Here is an 18814-nt window from a genome sequence, read left to right on the forward strand (position 1 = left end):
ATGAAGCATTTACCTGTATCAATTGCCTGCCATCCCACAGTGAATGGTGTTCTCCCCTGTATGATATAGCCGGTAATAGGACTTCCATTGTCTCTCCCTGGCCTCCAGGATAGCTGAGCTGTGCTGTCTGTGATCTCTTCCACTGTTACAGCTTCTGGAGGGCCTGGGGGACCTGACTCAATCAAAACAATATCCAAAGTTAGTTTTAAAATGATATCACCACATACCCTTTTGTTCTTCAGTGTGTCACAGAAGATATGAGAAAACATAAATTTTCTAAAATTAAGTATTTGCAGCAATTCTTTTACTACGAAAACACTAGGCAAGTAAAATTTCAGATTCAATATGCAAGACTGTACACTGTACAGTATGTGCATCTGTCTTTTTTACTTACAATGTCACATCACCACTATCAATCATAATACACTCCTTTAATATGTCTGAAATGAATTCAGAGGATTTTAAAAACAAGAGCAAGATTATTCCAATAAAAGCATAACAGTGCCCTAAAGTTAACCGATCAAACAACAGGGCAAGAGATGAGATACGCAGAGACATGTTTAAATCTAACCCACAATTTTCCTAGCCCACACAGGGGCACCCTTATTTATACCATTCTGGTGTAACTTGACATGGGACCTTATTTCAGGCAGGTGTCAGCAAACCAGCTCCTGCCAAGCACCATCCAATATTTCATTTGTATTAGTAACCCCTCTCATCTATACAGTCAGGACATTATGGCCAAAAAGTCAGCCCTGCAGTAGCTGACTGTTCTGTACATAGCTTACAAACTGTATATTAAGCAATGACACGCACAGGCATGTGCCTTTGATAATTAAGTAACAAAAGCAATTGGGTACATACTCTCTGTACTCCAAAATAATTTATTAATGCTTATTAATGTTTTAGCATACAGTACATACTGTAAACCTTCCATTGGACCTGCTGCTTTTGTATGAAAATAATCCATTTTAAGCTAGTTTGGACGAAATGTGGTACATGCAAACAGGACAGGTTGCCTCTCAAGAGCAGGATCGTTTTAAACAAGCCGACATTAGAAAACATTGGCACTGTGATCCAATCATATTTCGTGTGTGCTTAATATGCACGCACTGCAACATGTATTTATAGGACAGTTTTTGTATAATCACAGAAGACTAGCTTTGGCAATTATAGTCCACAGCTGGATAAAGCTGATTGGTCACATGAAATGGCAGCCAAATAAAAGGTTTAATCTGTCCTTCTGGTCAAATAGAATAAATCCTATGTGTTATACTAAAATGGTCCTTACTCTTGACTTCTAACCTTTTCTAAAGGTCACATGCAAAATCTATTTCCTTAAATTGTATAGAATCGGTCATGTTTATTATGGAATGCATATACAGTAATTGTTAGTTGCTGCTATTGTATATTTTCCACTATGGTATGTCACATTCAGTCTTTAAACATGAACCCTGATAGTTCAAAAAACACCCATTCATTTTCTAATTGCTGTATCCAATATATGATTGTGGGGGAGCCAGAGCCTATTCCGACAAGCAATGGGCGCAAGACATTATACACCCTGGACAGAATACCAGTACTTCACATTACACGCAAACACTCACACCAGGACCAAATTTCCCACAAGCCAATTCACCTACCAATATGTCTTTCAATTGTAGGAAGACACAGGAGCACCTGGAGGAAACCCACGCAAAGACAGGGAGAACATCAAAACTGCATGCAGACAGAACTTCAGGAACTGAACCCAGGACCCCAGCACTGCTAGGCAGCAATGCTGATCACTGTGCCATTGTGCTGCCCTTAAATAAAAACCATCAAAAATATGTTTGGTTTTTTTTTTAATAAAGCAAGTCCTCAAACTAAAAGAGAATTAGCTTAATATAACCAGATTTGAGTCAAACCCCTACACTCAAAAATGTGTGAGATCACTTGCCTGCTGTTGGCAGAGACAGTTAGAAGTCATTTTTTTTCTTCAATATAACTAAAATGTAGTGAGTGAGTACTGTAGCGGTGGTGCATAATATTTGTTATCCCTGCCAAATATCAAGATAATGTCTACCTGACTTCCCATGTCTATACAAGAATGGGTTTTTTAATTGGTTTCCTTGCAAAAAATAAAAAGAAATGCACAAAAAAGTCACTGGCCAGGTGGCAGTTCTAATTAGGGTGCTTATGAGATTTCAAGAACACTGGTTTAAAAAATGTGACTTTTTCAGTTACATTATCTGTCCCCTAATTACCCATGTATCAGATCTGCAATTCTTCTGAGCTGTTCACTTTTTCTCTTGATCAGGCAGAAGGAGCCTCAGAAATACAGGCATTACATTAAACCAGCTACATATTTTTGATGCATGGTCAACAGCAAAAAAATATGTCATTTGTTATTATTTCATGAACCAATACATGTTATGCTCTGTGCAGTAAGCAACAAAATTCAAGTTCACTAAGGTATAGCTACAGTATAAGTGCACTTTGTTAAATTATTTAGGTTTAAAAGTTGCTTTTTAAAAGGTGCATGATAACATTTTTTAACTCAATTGCAAAGTTCTAGATAATGTTATGTTAGAAAATCAAAGATATTTTAACTATAAAACGTGCTAGCAGTATTTAATTTATGTGATAGAAGACTGTATTCTGGAGCTGTCCATTTATACTGTATATAAATGTCTAACAAAAAAAACATTGACTAATTTGGTGGTTGTTTGATAAAAAACATATTTCTTTACTATTTGAGCTTTAAATTGCAATTGTTTGATAACTTTTACCGGTGGCTTCTACAGTAGTTTCGCATATGTCTCCTTGCTATTGCTCTTTCTTGTCACTTAGAGATGTATGATAACACTATAGGCTTACTCTATATAGACACCTGGAGTACCTGTCGCAAATCATATTGCATGAACCTTAATGTATTTAAAACAATATTGCTACAATCTCAATAATCTGTTTATCATGAAATAGTGTGGTCATAACTGTTTCTATTATGACTACAGTCCCCATCCCATCTTTCCCTGGAGAGGTGTGTCTCCTACACTGTCCCCATGTATCATTCCAGCAGTATTAGCCTGCTTTCCGCGGCAACGGTAAAAGGAGGACAAGCCACTGCAGCGCAGTTTCAATTGCCTGTCTCTTTTTTGTTTTCTGTGGTGAACAGAGAAGAGAACAAGGGGCTTCAATTCAGGTATTCAAAATCATCATAGACAAAGTTGATCCAAAGAACGTCTTCAGAATCAACTGTGAGCACAAATCAGAGAAGAGATATAGAAACTTTGAAAATGTGCATTTAAAACAGAAAAGGAGACATTTCTTTATACCATGGGTTGTGGGAATCTCCATCAGGCTGCCCAACTATTTTCCTGATTTAAGCGATATGCTGGCATCATCAGGGAAGTGGGTAGATGAAATGAATGGGTCAATTACCTACTGAAAATAAAATTAAATAAGCAAAATGGGCCAGATAGTCTCCCCTCATTTATAACCTCTTGTAATTTCTATTTTTTAATTGTTCTTATGTTTTTATTACTTTTTGTAGGTTATGGGCTTCCCCTTCTAGCTAAGCTACTGTACATTCCTCAATTTCTTGGTCTTCTGTCAGAGGAAGTAACATTTCTGGAAGTCCTACTGCCTTTAGTCAGACAAACATGGGATACATGTTCTTCAATGCCTCATCAAAATTTGCTGGTAGGCCACCAAGGTAGACAGCATAAACTAAGACAGTTAGAGAGGCCAAGGCCCAAAAGAAGCTTGGGGCACAACACAATAACAAAATGGCTTGAAATTGTGCAGTTCCCTCCCCTGTGAGCAACCATTCTTCGGGCCACTTCTATCATTTGTTTTATCTACCAATACCTATTTCTTAGATTGAAGAGAAATAAACCACTGTAAACCAGAGATGTAGCCCAGCACCTCATTGATCTCAAGGAATAAATATAAATCATTACAGGTGAAGTTTTTTTTAACTCAAGTCCACACAGAAACTAAAAGTCCATTCCTGAGCTAAATAACCAGAGCCTCTCTTAAAACTCAGCCATCCATTTGCCACTTGTTTACTGAGAAGTGTTAATTTGATGCTGTACTAGATTGGCACAGGTAAAGTCCTTATCAAGAGTATTAAAATGTGCTGAAACTCTCACAGTCTTTCAGCTGTGTTTTCTCTGGCACCAACAGCCCCTCCCAACACTGCTGCCACAAATCCTCTATAGCCATTTCTTACTGCTTCTACAGTATTCCAAACCCCTGACTGGTATTAACATATAGTTTCCCTTAGAAGGCCAATGCCTCCTGCATCCTTTTTGCTCTGCAGTGCTCTGAGTGGAAGCAGTCCTCAGTCCCAGCTGACAAGCAGGGTCGTCTGCTTCACTGGAGGCAACATCTTTCATGCAGCAGCACTCTCACAGAGCTGCTGGCGGAGCAGGTCAAGACAGAGGCCTTGTTGTGGGCCTGGAGAACACCTTCTTCCTGTGCTGCTCATGGGAGGGTGACAGACTGCTATTGTCACTTTTTTTTCCAGAGGGATTTTTGTCCCTTTCTAAACTATGCTACTGCTCAATGGCCATAGCCAGGAGATCAGCATAGTACTTCAACTGTTAATGCTTAAAGCACATTTTTTTATTGCTCAAAAAAAGTTTTTGAGGGTCTATCTTGACACATCAAGAACAGCGCTGTTAGTGGCAATGGTATCTCTGACATAATCATCGACCTGTATCTCTATTCAGCTGTCTGTCTTCCTCTGCTATCTGAAAAAAGAACGATTTACTTTTCTTCCAAACAAAGTTCTTCTGATGGCCCTGGAAATATACTGTAGATTTAGGACTGGCCTTGTCTCCCATCTTGTTGGAAAAATGCAAGCTCCTAAGTACAAATTGGCTCCTGGAGATCCAGGCCTAGGAAAGCGTGGGTCCTCCACATGTGCCAATCAGAACTCATGATTGATGGCATGTGTCCCAGCCTGGGCCTCCAACACTTGCAGTTGTATCATGGACTGTATTGTCCTGTCACTTCTGTCTCTTCCCAGCATCTTCAGCCCTTTAAACTGCAAACTGAGTTTCCAGATTGAAAAATGATGATGGTGGAGACAGTGTTAATGAAATTAACAGCTGTGTTGCAACAATGCTTATGTGCAGGCCATTCCACTCAGCAGGACCATCCAGTAACACTGTTATTTCCTCATTTGATCAATCTGCTCCTTGCTGCTGCTTTGTAGGCAGGAGACAATGCTCTTGCCATCAGGTAGCTTTCCTTCTTGTAATCCTGCTCCTGCTCTGTGGCTGATCTTGCCCAATCTGCTGCACCAGGGCAACATGATAGCTCATGCATCTTGCTTGCTACAATTACCGTCCAAAGGTTGCTGTGTTTGGTCAGGCATGGCATGTCTTCTACAATTGTCCACAGCTGCCAGGTCTTCAGCCTCCCACAATCAGTCAACCACTGAGATAGGGTTGAAATATGGTGCTAATAATATTATAGTACTTATAACTGAAGTTCTTTTCCCACCTGTTCAGAGTTCCACACAATGTTTTATTAAAACATGAATACCATTTAGATCCTGAGCTTCAGTCTAGAGACTGCCTTCAGGTTCACCACTAATCTTATGTTAGGCAATAGTAGCTATAATTTATCAATTTAATCTTCTGTATGCATGTCCTTGCTTAATTTTCAAGAAGCTCATAAATGCACACATCTATGTATTCATTTACAGAACATACATTATACATTATTATTAATTTACCTGTTACAATATTTTGCAGATTCACTGATTCACAAATAAACATATTTTACTCATACAGTATACCATATGACAGATACAAATTTTATAAGGCAATGTCTTATGTAAGTGATTAATGACAATGCACTTTGTTGTTTCCAATGTCTTTATTTTTTTTCTTCCTGCACCAGGAGCCTTCTAGGAGTGTTCCAGCTGTGTGAATCCTCTGTTAATGCTATAATTAAGAATCCTTTAATGCAGTGTTTCTCAGTCCTAGTCCTGAAGTACCCCTGAGCCTTCTGGTTTTTGTTCCAGTTGAGTACTTGATTAATTAAGGTTATTGAACACTGAATTGAACCAACTGTTTGGTTTTCGTCTATTTTCTGCAGTTATGTCTTTGTTATAACAGTAATTATTTTTTTGCAAATTAATTTCAGGAAATATTAAAAAGAAATTCTATTTCAAACATGTAAGTTGTTGCTTTCCTATAATTTCTAAAAACTAATAATGATTTTGTTAATTCATTATACATTAATTATGTTCAGGAGGTAGTGCCACTGAGCCAAACATTCACATCATAAGCATTCTTAGTGATGTACCATTGTCTAAATTCCAACATCAAGTAATCAACAATGAAAAGGTTTGTGAACACAGCTTCTGAGACAGGGTTATTGCTAAATCCCAACCTTTTTTTATTATGCATGGTCTAAAAGGGCTGATTTATAGAAGCAAATAGTTCAATTAAAAGTTCAATAAGCTAAATTAATCAAAAGCTGAGGCAGAAGAAAAAAATGAAGCACACAGGTACTTCAGGACCAGAACTGGAAAACAATTGTTTAATATAATTCACAGTATGATTCAGCTCAACTCCTGGGATTCCAAATGTATTCTAAATGCATATTAAAACATCAGAGTAGCATATAGAGCACAATGAACAGAATAGAGCTGAATATGTCACTGTTGTGCTTTGGAGTGAGATAATTTATTTGCTTTTACAATGCATTCATGTATTGTCAGTTTGAAACTGAAATTATTAAAAGGCAGAAAAAACAACTGCATTTTTACTCTTTAGCTTTCAGTATGCTTTTCACAATAAAATGTGGATCTGCTAATAACTTTCAAAATGAATTGCCGAATTCATTGTTCCTCTCATTACTGAATATCTGGTTTTCTGTGGCCTCCTGATAAATTAAACTCTTTTATTTGATTTTAAACCAAGAAACTTTACAGTATAGTTTGATCTTTCTAATATCTACGTGCCTCTCAACAGTTTAAATACTAGCTTAGCACCTGCTGTATCTATTTAGCTTGACTAAGTTTAATTGAAAGGTATTCATCATTCTTAAACGTATTAGCTAGCTTTGATAAGCAGGTTTGATAAGGTTGTCTTGTTACCATGTACCTAATGAACACACAATCTGAATTGCAATTTCTGCATCAATTCATTATAATCATAAATTATAATTTGCTCCTATTGCTTAGAGTGAATTGATGAAATTGTAAAAAGAAAGTGTGGCACTTCTGTACATGATAGAATTCAAGGGAAAACCATGTTAAACCAAACAAGAAAACCTATGGAACTATGAAGTAATCATCAAGTTCCCAGTCAAAATTAAAATTAAAGCCAGAAAGAAATGCATCCCTGTTTTCTTCTTTAGTGATCATACAAATTATTTTGGATCCATTTAGGGCTCCACATAAACATCCATGTCAGTTATCTCATGATCAATAGGCAATGGGAAATGCACTTTTCTCCTCCCCTTCAATTTTAAATATTTAAACCTAACTCAGATTGATTTGGATAAACAGTAATGCAATATGCCTGCTTGACAGTTAAAAAAAATACTTTAAAGGCTTGAAGGCAAAACATTGGCACAACCCGCCAAGCTTTTACCTTCATCCCATCACCGTGAAGGATGTTATCTTTATATTTTCCAGTCTGTTTTTATCAGTATTTTTATATCAGTGAATCGGTTAATTTGAACTGTTATTTTATCTAGATTAACCATTCTGTTTGCCTGGATACTTTTGCAGTCCAGTCACTTACCTTTTACAATTAGTACGGCTGCAGATGACAAACTTTCTACATCTGTATTTACAAGACAGACATATTTTCCAGCATGATTCAATTGGATGTTTCGGATCATCAGATCTCCTGCTATACTCTGAAAGGCAAATTAACACATGTTCAAAAAGCTTATACAAAATTGATAACCATGAATATATATATATATGCCAAATTTGTACTTACATAAAATACAACAAAAAAGCAGAAAAATATAAATTAGATTTTGAACAGAATTACAACAGACTAATTTGCAGTATTGAAATATAATTAATGGTAAACTGCTGTTCCAGTGTTTAAATATTCATACTGTATGTTTTATACAGTATATTTTAACTTCAATTTTATGCAAAACAAAGATAGAGAACATTGGATGTAAAAAGTGGTCAATAATGGAAAAAAATTCACTGTGCATATTTTGAGCAAAATCAATGATAAAAAACACCCTAAAAAATCTCTTAATATAGCTGTGGAAAATGCAAATTTGGTAAATTGGAACACTCCCAAAACGTTTAGTGATGCAACCTTCAGGGGAGGTGAATAAGATGAAGAAAGCTTTATAATCCTCAGATGCCTGGAAAACTAATATAAATGTCTGCTGTGCTCTGTAAAATGCCAGACTTAAACAAATATTCACATTGGCCCAGCCTGGAGGCTTTGCAAGTATTATATAGCCAAGAAGAAGGGTACAGTGTACAAGTACCAAGGAAAGAAAATACACAATATTTAATTGGAAGGATGATGCTAATTAAATCTTAATTATATAAGCAAGTAAGAAGAAAATGGTCAAACACACAGCGTAATAATATCTTACACACATCAGCTCCTGGACTGAATTTATAAATATGTTTTTCTCTTTGGAGACACTATTAAAGAATAAACCTGTGTAAATATTTTTTTTCTAATTTGCATTTCTAAAATACAAGTAAATTTAGTCAGGGATAAAGAATTTCCAGGAGAGGACAAAACGTTCTAGCTAAAAGGGCACCAAGGACAAATCATGAGAGTTCAAAAGAATTATGAATTATCTATCAATGAAAAATATGTATCTTGTTTGCTTTCCCTATGAAAAGACACAATACTGTATGTACATTAAAAATGTAACTTAACATGAAGTTAAAGCCTTTTCCTATGTATACTGTATGCATCCCTACAGTAAGTACAGTACTTCACAATGCTGCCACAGCCAAGCCAACAATTTTATACTGAAGTGGAGCCAGCTCTTGGGAAATGCAAAATAATTATTCTATGGCATTATATCACACAGCAACGCATGCCAAGAATTGCCCAGAAGAAGAATGGGTCCAACAACGGTTTATCCAAGAAGTAATCAGGTTGGAAAGAATTTAGGCAGGCCAGATTTTATTAACCTATATGGGTTTGGGCCATGACCCTGGAGTTAGCAACCTTGCCTTTTCAAAAGAGCATCTGGGGATCTGTAATGTTGACTGTAAAGCAGTGATAAAGTAAAGCAATATTAATACTGCTTGAGGCTACCTTCTATTAGAAAGGGAAAAAATGGGCCTTCATGCCTCTCTTTCCATGTGACTGGCAGGAAGCAAATGGTAAATTAAAGGTTAATTCTTTTCCTTATATATAAGTGTTACGACCCCAAGTGTCTTGTGCATTTTCCAAATGACCTTACTCCACTACACAAAACAGCACAGTCATTTCAAAACCTTTTCGGTACTGTATCTTCAAACATATAATCAAATATTAAGTATAGATGCACTCAGATATTGATATGTTCTATTTTACCATTTATTGATAAATGCTGATGAAGGAAACTGCTATATCTGGAGCGTTGAATCTATGGGAGAATTGGTTTTAATTATATGTGCATATAAATATCATATTTGGTTGTTATGAATATATTAAAGAAATGTATTTATGTTATGATTATTGTACAAGGTGTTCCATTTTGTTCCCATTTTGAATTTCAAATGATTAAGCAATGATAAAATATTTTACTTATTTTTCTTTTTTGATGTTCGAAATATTTTCAATTTTTCAGGACCTCCATCTTATTCAATAGACACTTTCAGAAGAAAAACTAGATTTTTAATTATCCTTTCCAGAAACATAATGTACTAATTAGTTCAGCTAACTTTAAAATATCATTCTTGATCTTCTCAATAAACTGTTGGTACAGTATGCCAATTTTCCTTATGTGCACCTCCTTAGTTTAGTACTGAACTTGCACACACATTTAGCCTGTATTGTAGTAACCTGGTATGATCTGCCGACTCTGGCATCTCTTGAATTAATAACATTTTCCATGAAGAGTAGACCAATCTAATTTATGAAGGCTTATAGATTTCTAATTAACAATGTAAGCATATGTCATGACTTTTCTCTATGTCAATGCTGTCTGAGTCATTTCCAAATTATTTTGGAGCACAAGATGTTTAGATAGTGCTGTTCTTTTAATATTAATATCCTGTTCTTTTGAAAAAAAAAAAGATACGCATCTTTCTCTCTGAATAATAGTCATTGGTATTAAAATTTCAGAGTGTTTCTAAATTGATTGATTGAAATAATGGTAAGATTATAATTTATATTTGCATTAAAAATAAGTGTGCATTCATTTTCATGAGTTACGTTGAGGTAGAAACAACATATAAAGAAATAAAATCCAATTATTAATTAAATTATGATATGCAATAAAAACATTTTACAGTACACTAATAAAGTGAACCATTGCTTTTAGAAAAAAGCAAAGTCACAACAAAGCCTTGTTATTATAAAACAAAATAAAATAAGAGGTGCTTTTAAAATTAACTGGTCTATTAAAATGCTGTTTTTTTATTTTCCGTTCAAAGCATGATCTTTAAGTGTTTATGTGCTTATCGGAATGTGCATGGTGGAGCAATGAAATTAATTAAACACTCAAATGAGACAATGAGGGAAGACAGGACATACAGTACCAGTGTGTGCTGCATAGCCTTGATGTGGCCACCATTTACAGTATGCTTACGATGGATGACACCCTCAGGTGGATCCCAGTAATGTTAATACAACATATTTTTTCTATTCCTCGTGCCTCATTTGTACGTGTATGAAACTGTTCTTAAAAGCATACCAACTTCATTTAATAATGGGGTTGTTAGAAAACACACAAAATGACTTCCTGGGCATGTACTGTATGTGTATTATGGTGTAACAATTAATTGACTTACCCCACCCACTTTTTCAAAATGATCTCCATCCTTGTCAAAATCTATGAGCTGCCCATTGAAAGACCAGGAAAATGATACATCCAATGCTGGATCGTAAGAAATCTGGCATGGTATAACAATGCTTTCCCCAACTATTATTTCCATGTTTGTTGGTCCTTGGATTATCCTTGTAGGGTCTTTGAAAACAACAACAAAAGTGTAAATAAGTTACTAAACAAGTCAGCAATATTTATGCTTCTAATCATAGTCATAGTCGTAGTCATAATCATACAATCATAGTATAAAAATAATAAATAAAGTATTAGTTTTTATACTGGAACAGTCTCAGCAAGTAAACAAATGATGTTTATAAGTATTACTTTATATTTTGTTTTGAAACTCTTAATGTTTTTTTTCTAAAATAACAACTACACCTAAGTAAATGGTGAGATATGTGTGTGGTAATTGGTTTACAGCTGTATTTGCCAGCTTATCTTAAGAACAGCCATGGATAAATTATATGAGAACATTAAATAATGCACTGGCAGTAATAAATGCTTTCGGAAATTGATGGCAGCAGAGTATAGGAATCCTTGGAGAGAAAGGTCAAGTTAATTAAAGCTACATTAGATTAAAAAGGTTTTCAGATGGTGATGTATAAGTTTTTGTGTGAAGTAGGAGAGTCCACTGTGGATATGCATGTCCATAAAACACCTACTTTTTAATTTGGTTTTTTATTACACTTTAACATTTTCAGCGGATGTGTATTTTCTAGAGCATTTGCTCTGTACTCTTATATAAATTGAGTAAATGTGAACTAATTACAGTTTTTAACCAGAACACATAAGTTGGACCTACAGCAATATGAACAGAAATACAAATCTCTCTCAATAAAATATAATAAGGCAGCATTTTTGTGTAGTAAACAAGTAACTATGGCAAGTACAGCACAGTTAATAAACAATTAAATGACACAACTGTATTAGTATCATTGATAGTGTGAAGCTGCATTACAGTACATCAAGATCTGTAAGAAAACATCCTATGGTATTCTTAAGGATTAGATACATTGTGTCCCTTGAGTAACAGAGCTTTTGGTACACATACTCTATGTAGGTTATAAAGTGTACAACATAAAACAGACTCGTGAAACCTCACAAGTATTGATTTACATAACCAGTTACAAGAAAACAGGCCAAGCCATTAAAGCTACCAACATCAAATCATTGCAAACACTTTTCAGATCTAAAGATTTAAAGAAATAAATTGTTAAATGTACATATTGGAAAAGTGGTAGGAAACAACTGGCAAGCACCCAGAAGCAGTATAAAAAGAAATATCAGGAATAAGCTATGAATCATCAAGAATTCTTCATTGACATCTCGAATTGGAGAAATAAGCTGTACTACAGGCTTTAAATTACTCTACATATCTCTATTGTTTCGGAATACAAAAGTACAAAGTTCAAGTTCTTTCATAACAATTGAGTCACGGAGAAAAAAATACTAAAATGAATCTGATATGTCTAATAACCGGGCAACACAATTACTGTATGTTGAGCTCTACCAGAATTACAGATAATACCCAAACAGTGGGTCTGTCCACTCCCAGCAGTAATTACAGTAGCAACACTTTTCAGCATTGATTCTACTTGATGCTCAGTCAATAGCATCTGCACAGCATTGCCTGAGACAATTCAGTACTTATTGAGGCCCAGATTCTAACTAGGATAGGAAGGGACACTCTTATGAAGCATACAATGCACTTTTATTGTTGAAAGGCAATGTATACAGTATGTGGAAAAACCTAAGAACATGTGAAAAACGCAGCTACAGAAGAAATGTTAATACTGCATATTATGTTTTAATAGTTTCAGAGATAAGGCATACTACAGCTACTACTTCTTTCATGACACTGCAGAGTTATGCACTGTTTTGTAACGGTGCATGTACAATATACTGTATCTGCATATCTTGGAACAAACACATTTTCAGAATTATCCTGTTTACCTGTTATGAGTAATCTTCCTGTTGTGCTTGCAATTCCGAACTGATTTCTTGCCACACAGGTATAGCTTCCTCCATCAGCCTTTGTGACATTTACTATTTTAAGGGTTCCATCTTGAAGAAGAGTGACCCTACTGAAAATTAAATCTGATGTCATAAATTATTTTCAGCTTTGGGTCTAACAGTTAAAGTGAATATATTTAAAACAAATAAAGCTCATATTGTTAATATATTGTATGTATAACAGTTGTCATAAAAGATGACAATTTGAGTGTTAAAAACAACTGGGATTTAAGAATTTATTACGTTTAGTAACACATGGTTTAAAATTTTAAAAAAATCAAATACAGCACACAGATTCTGTGAACCCAGAGATCTTGAATATTCCACTGAATACTGGATTCCATGTAGAAATACCCTTTTTTCCCAATCTGATCAGTTAAGACACCTTTATTTCTTTTCTCAAAACCTAATTCAAAATTTAAAAGGTTCCCCTAGACTTCAAAACCTTAGAGACATCAAGGCACGCAATTTTGTCACTAGAAGTGAGCCAATGAGACAGTGTCACCCACTGCATGATGCACCTACATAATAACAAAGTTAAATGCCATAGATTAATGCAGTCTTTGATAAGCTGCCTCCAAAGAAAGCATGACACCAATCGATGAATAAGACTGATAATCATATCTGCAGTTGTCTTTTAAATCAGAGAAAACAGAATCATCCCTAGTTCTTATCAAGTAAAAGATGCAATTAAAATTAGCCTCCTGAATTTAAACCAAGGGCAAGTGAGAGCAGGTGCAATTCAGATGTTTTTGAGGCAGGGTTTGTATTGCCATATTGTTCTTATATTATTTTGCTGTAAATTTATTTAACCCAGCACTGCATTATACAAAATGCAAATACAGTACAATGAAAATTTGGAAACATTATTTTCGACTAAAAAACAAAAACAAAAAGAAAACTCAGGTTTTTAAACTGTATCCTTAACCTTCAATGAAAAATAAGTACATGATATATTTGTCACTTTTTAATCCTCTTCTTAAGTGAATGAAATTAAATTAAAAGCTAGAAAAAGATATTCTCAGATTCTTTATAATGTTTCTTCTGAAAAACCATAATATTATAATACAGTTTTTATACAGATCTATACATTCATGGTTCATGCTTAAAGCTATGGAAAATGTTAACTGTTCTTGAACATTCAATGTTAAGCATTAAGTTTATATTCAGTATACATTATAGTGCAATATTTTATCAGCTTACCATTGGAACACTTTATCTAGACTTACGTCTCTACAAAAATCCTTCTAACTTGACAGCCAAGGATTAGGGAAACAAAATGAACACATAAGATTTCAACTGTTAGAGAGCTTGAGCGAATTGGCCCCTTGGGGATTTTTTTTTTATAAATAAATACTATCCCCTAAGAAATCGGCAATTATTGTACATGCTTTGACAGTATTTGTCTGAAAACTAGAAAAAATGAAAACAAAATGAACAGAAAACTGTATTTTTGTGCTTGCTATGGATAAAAGCATGTTTAAACAATTTGCACAGGCTCTGAAGGGAGCATAAAATAACTTATATAACCTTAAGAGCACCTTTTATACAAAGAGAGGCTTGAATTTGACTAAAAAAATGCACATGGATTTTCTTAAATGTCCTTTTCAACTTCTATTTAATGGCAGCCACACTGAAATCCAAGACAGCACTAGGTGCATGTCCTTTCCCATTTTGTTTTCATTCAGCCCCACTAGCAATTATAGAACCAGGCCTTTCATATTTACAACATTATTATTCTTGTTACAGCCCCCATCTCCCACTTCTGACAAAAATGCAATTCTTAGTCTCTCAGTGTTGACAACAGGGATTCCACTATAAACCATTTGAATTGATCATCATTTATGCTTCTAAATGACAGAAGTTGAAAAACTGCTGAGGTCCCAATGGGTTTTCTGATTTAGTATGTTACAACCTATGGTATTTCAAATGTAGCTTTAGATCCAGCACTTAATGGCAGGATATATAATTCATGAAGATGATGGTTAACATTATTTTTCTCTCTCCCCTAAATCTGTCCATTTGTTTCCTCTCCCCCATTTTGAAGCAACAGGGTCAAGTTTTCCATAAATGCAGGCGAAACTGCACACTATTGATCATCAAAATTATAAATTACCTTTCATTTCTGTGAAGAATCTCATTCCCCTTCTTCCACAAGCTAATTGCTTTGGGAGAAGCTTGGGGCCTGCACTCTAAAATCACTTCACTGCCTGAGCGAGCTTTAAGCAAGGCCTTTAGTGGGTTCTTTGAAAAATCAGGAGCAGAAGCTGGAGAAAACAGAATGAAAACCAATAACAAATAAGCCAATCACAGCCATCACAGAATAACAAGGCCCCAGAATAACATTGTTTTCACTGAAGTATGCAATACAATTCATGGAAAATAAGGATCTGATTCAGAGTTCTGACATATCAGTGAATGGGTATACCACCTGAATATAACTAATTCATCATTTATCACTAACATTTTCTCTAATTCAACATTTTTTAAATCTGACTCTTATGCTACTCATCCACTTCAGAATTAATTCATACAAGTGCTACTGTATTTACTGTGAACCAATTTCTTTTTCATAACCAAGGGCTTCTACTTCAGGATTTATAGTTAGAAAGTAGTGTTTTTGCAAAGGGAATATCAAAAAAGCCAAAGTAACACTTAATACACTTTTTGTGATGGATTGTTAAACATTTTTTGGAAGAATGTGCAGCTCAAAGTGATGATTGTTCATCAAAATAAGATTGATTTAGATATTTTCTTGATGATTTTTTTAATTGTTCACAGCTATACTGCTGGATTTAAACATTAATTTATGTCTTTATTGCGTATGTAAAACTAAGATGAGATTTTATGATTTTGAATATTTTGTTTTGAAAGTTCGAGAAAAATCACCAAATGGTGGCTAAAAAAGTACATTAGGACAAAATTGGCAGAGGGTCAGTGGAAAGAACAAATGGTGTTCTGTAAATTGATTTATGAAAAATAAGAGCCTATTGTATAATAATTAATTAAGATTAATACTTTCTATTTCCTGAAGGTTCAAAAAAACTTTGTACATTTAAATATACAAAAATATATATATATGTACTCCAAATGTTTATTATAGAAAACCTGTACTGGAACATTAAACCAAACTTTTTGGATTAGTTTTTATTTTTTCCACCTTAATTATCTAAAACATACTAATCCAAATATTAATGGTATTGTGGAATGCAATAACCTGTGAGAGATTAGCAAAGTTATGCTGACAGGTTGCCTGTTTTGGTCACCATATTGGAATATTGTGCAAATTGTAAATACTTTTCAAATCTATTATTCTCTTAAACTGAATATCTTAGAGATCAGACACTTTTTGGGCCATGTTATGCTATGTTGTGGTATAATCTAATTAATCACAAATTGATTGGTCTTGTGGTTTGGTCACCATCTTGGATTTGTGAAGAAACTTGAATGACTTCTCCTTTGAATCTGCCAAATGAAGCAGACCTTAAAGTAGATCCTGTTGTCTATGAAGCTGTCTATCAAGTTTGTTAATGAAAGGATATAAAAACAACGGTTGCCACGAGCCAATCAAATTGAAGGTTTGAGTAATTTGGCTCATGAAATGAGTAATAGGCTCATATAACATGAGGTAGTCCCAAATCCTATGTCCGTACAATGAATGTGGGAATGAAACTGACCAGACACATTGTGTGGCTTCCATATGCAATAATTCAATTCAATTCAGTTTCACAGCACAGACCTGAAACATGGTGAATAATGTTACCTCATGTTCAAGACTTCACACGTGGTCAGGACAAGGTGATAGACCAAATGGTTTGGGCTCCATGTTGGATTTGCAAAAACAAATTCAAGCAATATCTTCTCTAAAACGCCATTGTCAATTGTAATAAAATATGTAAAATAGGTAAAGATCTTCATCTAACTTGTTCAACACAATTTGCTGTATGTAGAAGCATGGCCACCACGAACCAATCAATCAGTTATGACACTGAGCGTAATAAATATATTAGGTGCAAATGGGCTGTGGTCATTGTAACACATGTAGGAAAACATATATAGTCAGAAAAAAAAGTCCTCATCTTTGACTTCTTGTATGTACTCCTGATAGAGTCTATAAACTGTACAGTATAGCCATAGTTACTCTGCAACACATAAAGCAACCTCTTTAAGTTCTGTCCCAAAACTATTTGAGTTGTATGACTGTAGGTCTTTAACAGCCTCAGAACTCCTTAGAAGGTGCAGATAGATTCAACAGAGATGAGGTAAAGAAAGTCTGGAGGAATAGGAGGAGCAGTGAAGATGAAAGGAGATGTAGGGATAGATAAGGTAGGAAGGAGTAGGGTGGTTGAGACTATGGTAGCCAAGAATCAGGGTTTTGCACCTGAATAATACAGAGCAAGTGCAGGGGCTGGATTGATGGAGCCTCTTGAGAGAAGTGAGAAAAAGAAAAGACAAGGCGAGCAGCACATTCTGCAAGAGTTAGAGTGGGTGGATTGCATTGACAGGGAGAACAGCCAAGAAGAAATCACAATAGTTTTGGTGGGAGATTACCAGGGGCTGGGCCAGACATTGCATAGACTAGTTGGCAAGGAGGGGGTGGATTCTGTGAATGATGCTCAGGAAGTGACAGGAGTGTGCCAGGGAAGAAATGTGTGCAGGAGAGGGAGGGGTCAAGAGTGACACTGGGGTTCTTTGCAGATGAGGAAGGGGATAGAGTAGTATTGGAATCATAAAAAAGAGATGGACCAAGAAGATGGTGAAGGGATACAATGAAGTTTAGTTTGATGTGATACTTTAAGATGGTAGTGCAGTCCACAAGGAGATGGTTGTGAGGCAGACATATGGGAGGAGACATGCGTATCAGTGGAAGGAAATTAAACTAAATTTGAGGATCACCAGTATAAAATGATAACCAACTGGAAGAGATTAGAGGACACAGATAGTGAGTGTAGAAAGCAAACAGCAGGGAACACAGGATAAAACTCCAGTGGAGGGAGAGTACAGAAAAGGGAACAAGCCTCACCAGCAGACCTGGTATGTACAATCAATGAGAGAAGAGAAATGGGTCATAATTCATGTCAGAAATTCCTTGGTCAGCAAGTGCTGACAGGAGAATGGCCAGATCTGCAGGGTCATTGGTAGCAGAGAGATCAAGAGAGATTAAGAAAGAGGAGAGGGAAGCAATACATATTGTGAAGAGAAGTAACATAAGAGAACAGTTTCAATCAAGTGTGTTAAGTGAAATACAGACTGCAGATCTGGCTTAACTGCAGTTTAAGAATCAAAAGGTACAGTAAGTTGGGAGCTGTCAGTGCAACACCCACTCTAGGGCTTTAGAAAGAAAGGGAAAGAGGGTAACAGGGTAATAGTTCTGAAGGGATGGTGGACCAAGAGTATGTTTTTTAAAGAAAGGTATAATGCAGGCCTGTTTAAACACAGAGGGAAAACATCCAAGAGTAGAGAGGTGTTACATGCAGACGTACAGAGAAAATACAGAGAAGGAGATTAGCGGAAGCAACATAGAAACAGTGAGTACGTCTAGAATACATGTGTTAGGTTAATTGGTCTAGAGCAAGGTCTGAGTCAGCAAGGGTATAAAGGAGAAGAGGGAGATAGGAAATAGAGGAAGTAGTAGGTTTGGGAATTATAGTCTTCATAGAATCTGTTCTATCTTGTTGTATATTTAAATTGCTTACATTCCTTGTAACAATGTTGTCTAAACGATCCTTCTGTATTTTTGGTACTATAGTTCTATTTGGTCATATATGTTTTTAAATCTTTGTGTGATCTTTGACCAAGAATAATTAGTGATAAA

At 35.4% G+C, this 18814-nt stretch overlaps 1 protein-coding gene across 3 annotated transcripts in view; it reads right to left on the reverse strand.

Annotated features, from left to right (window-relative positions):
* The window catches only part of cntn3b (contactin 3b), a 77877-nt gene that overhangs the window by 14080 nt on the left and 44983 nt on the right, over positions 1-18814 (reverse strand). For all 3 annotated transcript variants that reach the window (XR_011189477.1, XM_069189363.1, XM_015347296.2), the window contains exons 11-15: positions 15116-15266; positions 12940-13070; positions 10952-11127; positions 7755-7872; positions 14-172 (exon numbers count right to left, since the gene is read on the reverse strand). Coding sequence is in view for 2 of the 3 variants with exons in the window: in XM_069189363.1 (XP_069045464.1) it covers positions 14-172; positions 7755-7872; positions 10952-11127; positions 12940-13070; positions 15116-15266 (735 nt within the window). In the remaining variant the exon portion in view is untranslated. The remainder of the gene's footprint in view (positions 1-13; positions 173-7754; positions 7873-10951; positions 11128-12939; positions 13071-15115; positions 15267-18814) is intronic.

The sequence above is a fragment of the Lepisosteus oculatus genome, chromosome 4, assembly GCF_040954835.1.
Source record: "Lepisosteus oculatus isolate fLepOcu1 chromosome 4, fLepOcu1.hap2, whole genome shotgun sequence".
In the NCBI taxonomy this organism is placed as follows: domain Eukaryota; kingdom Metazoa; phylum Chordata; class Actinopteri; order Semionotiformes; family Lepisosteidae; genus Lepisosteus; species Lepisosteus oculatus.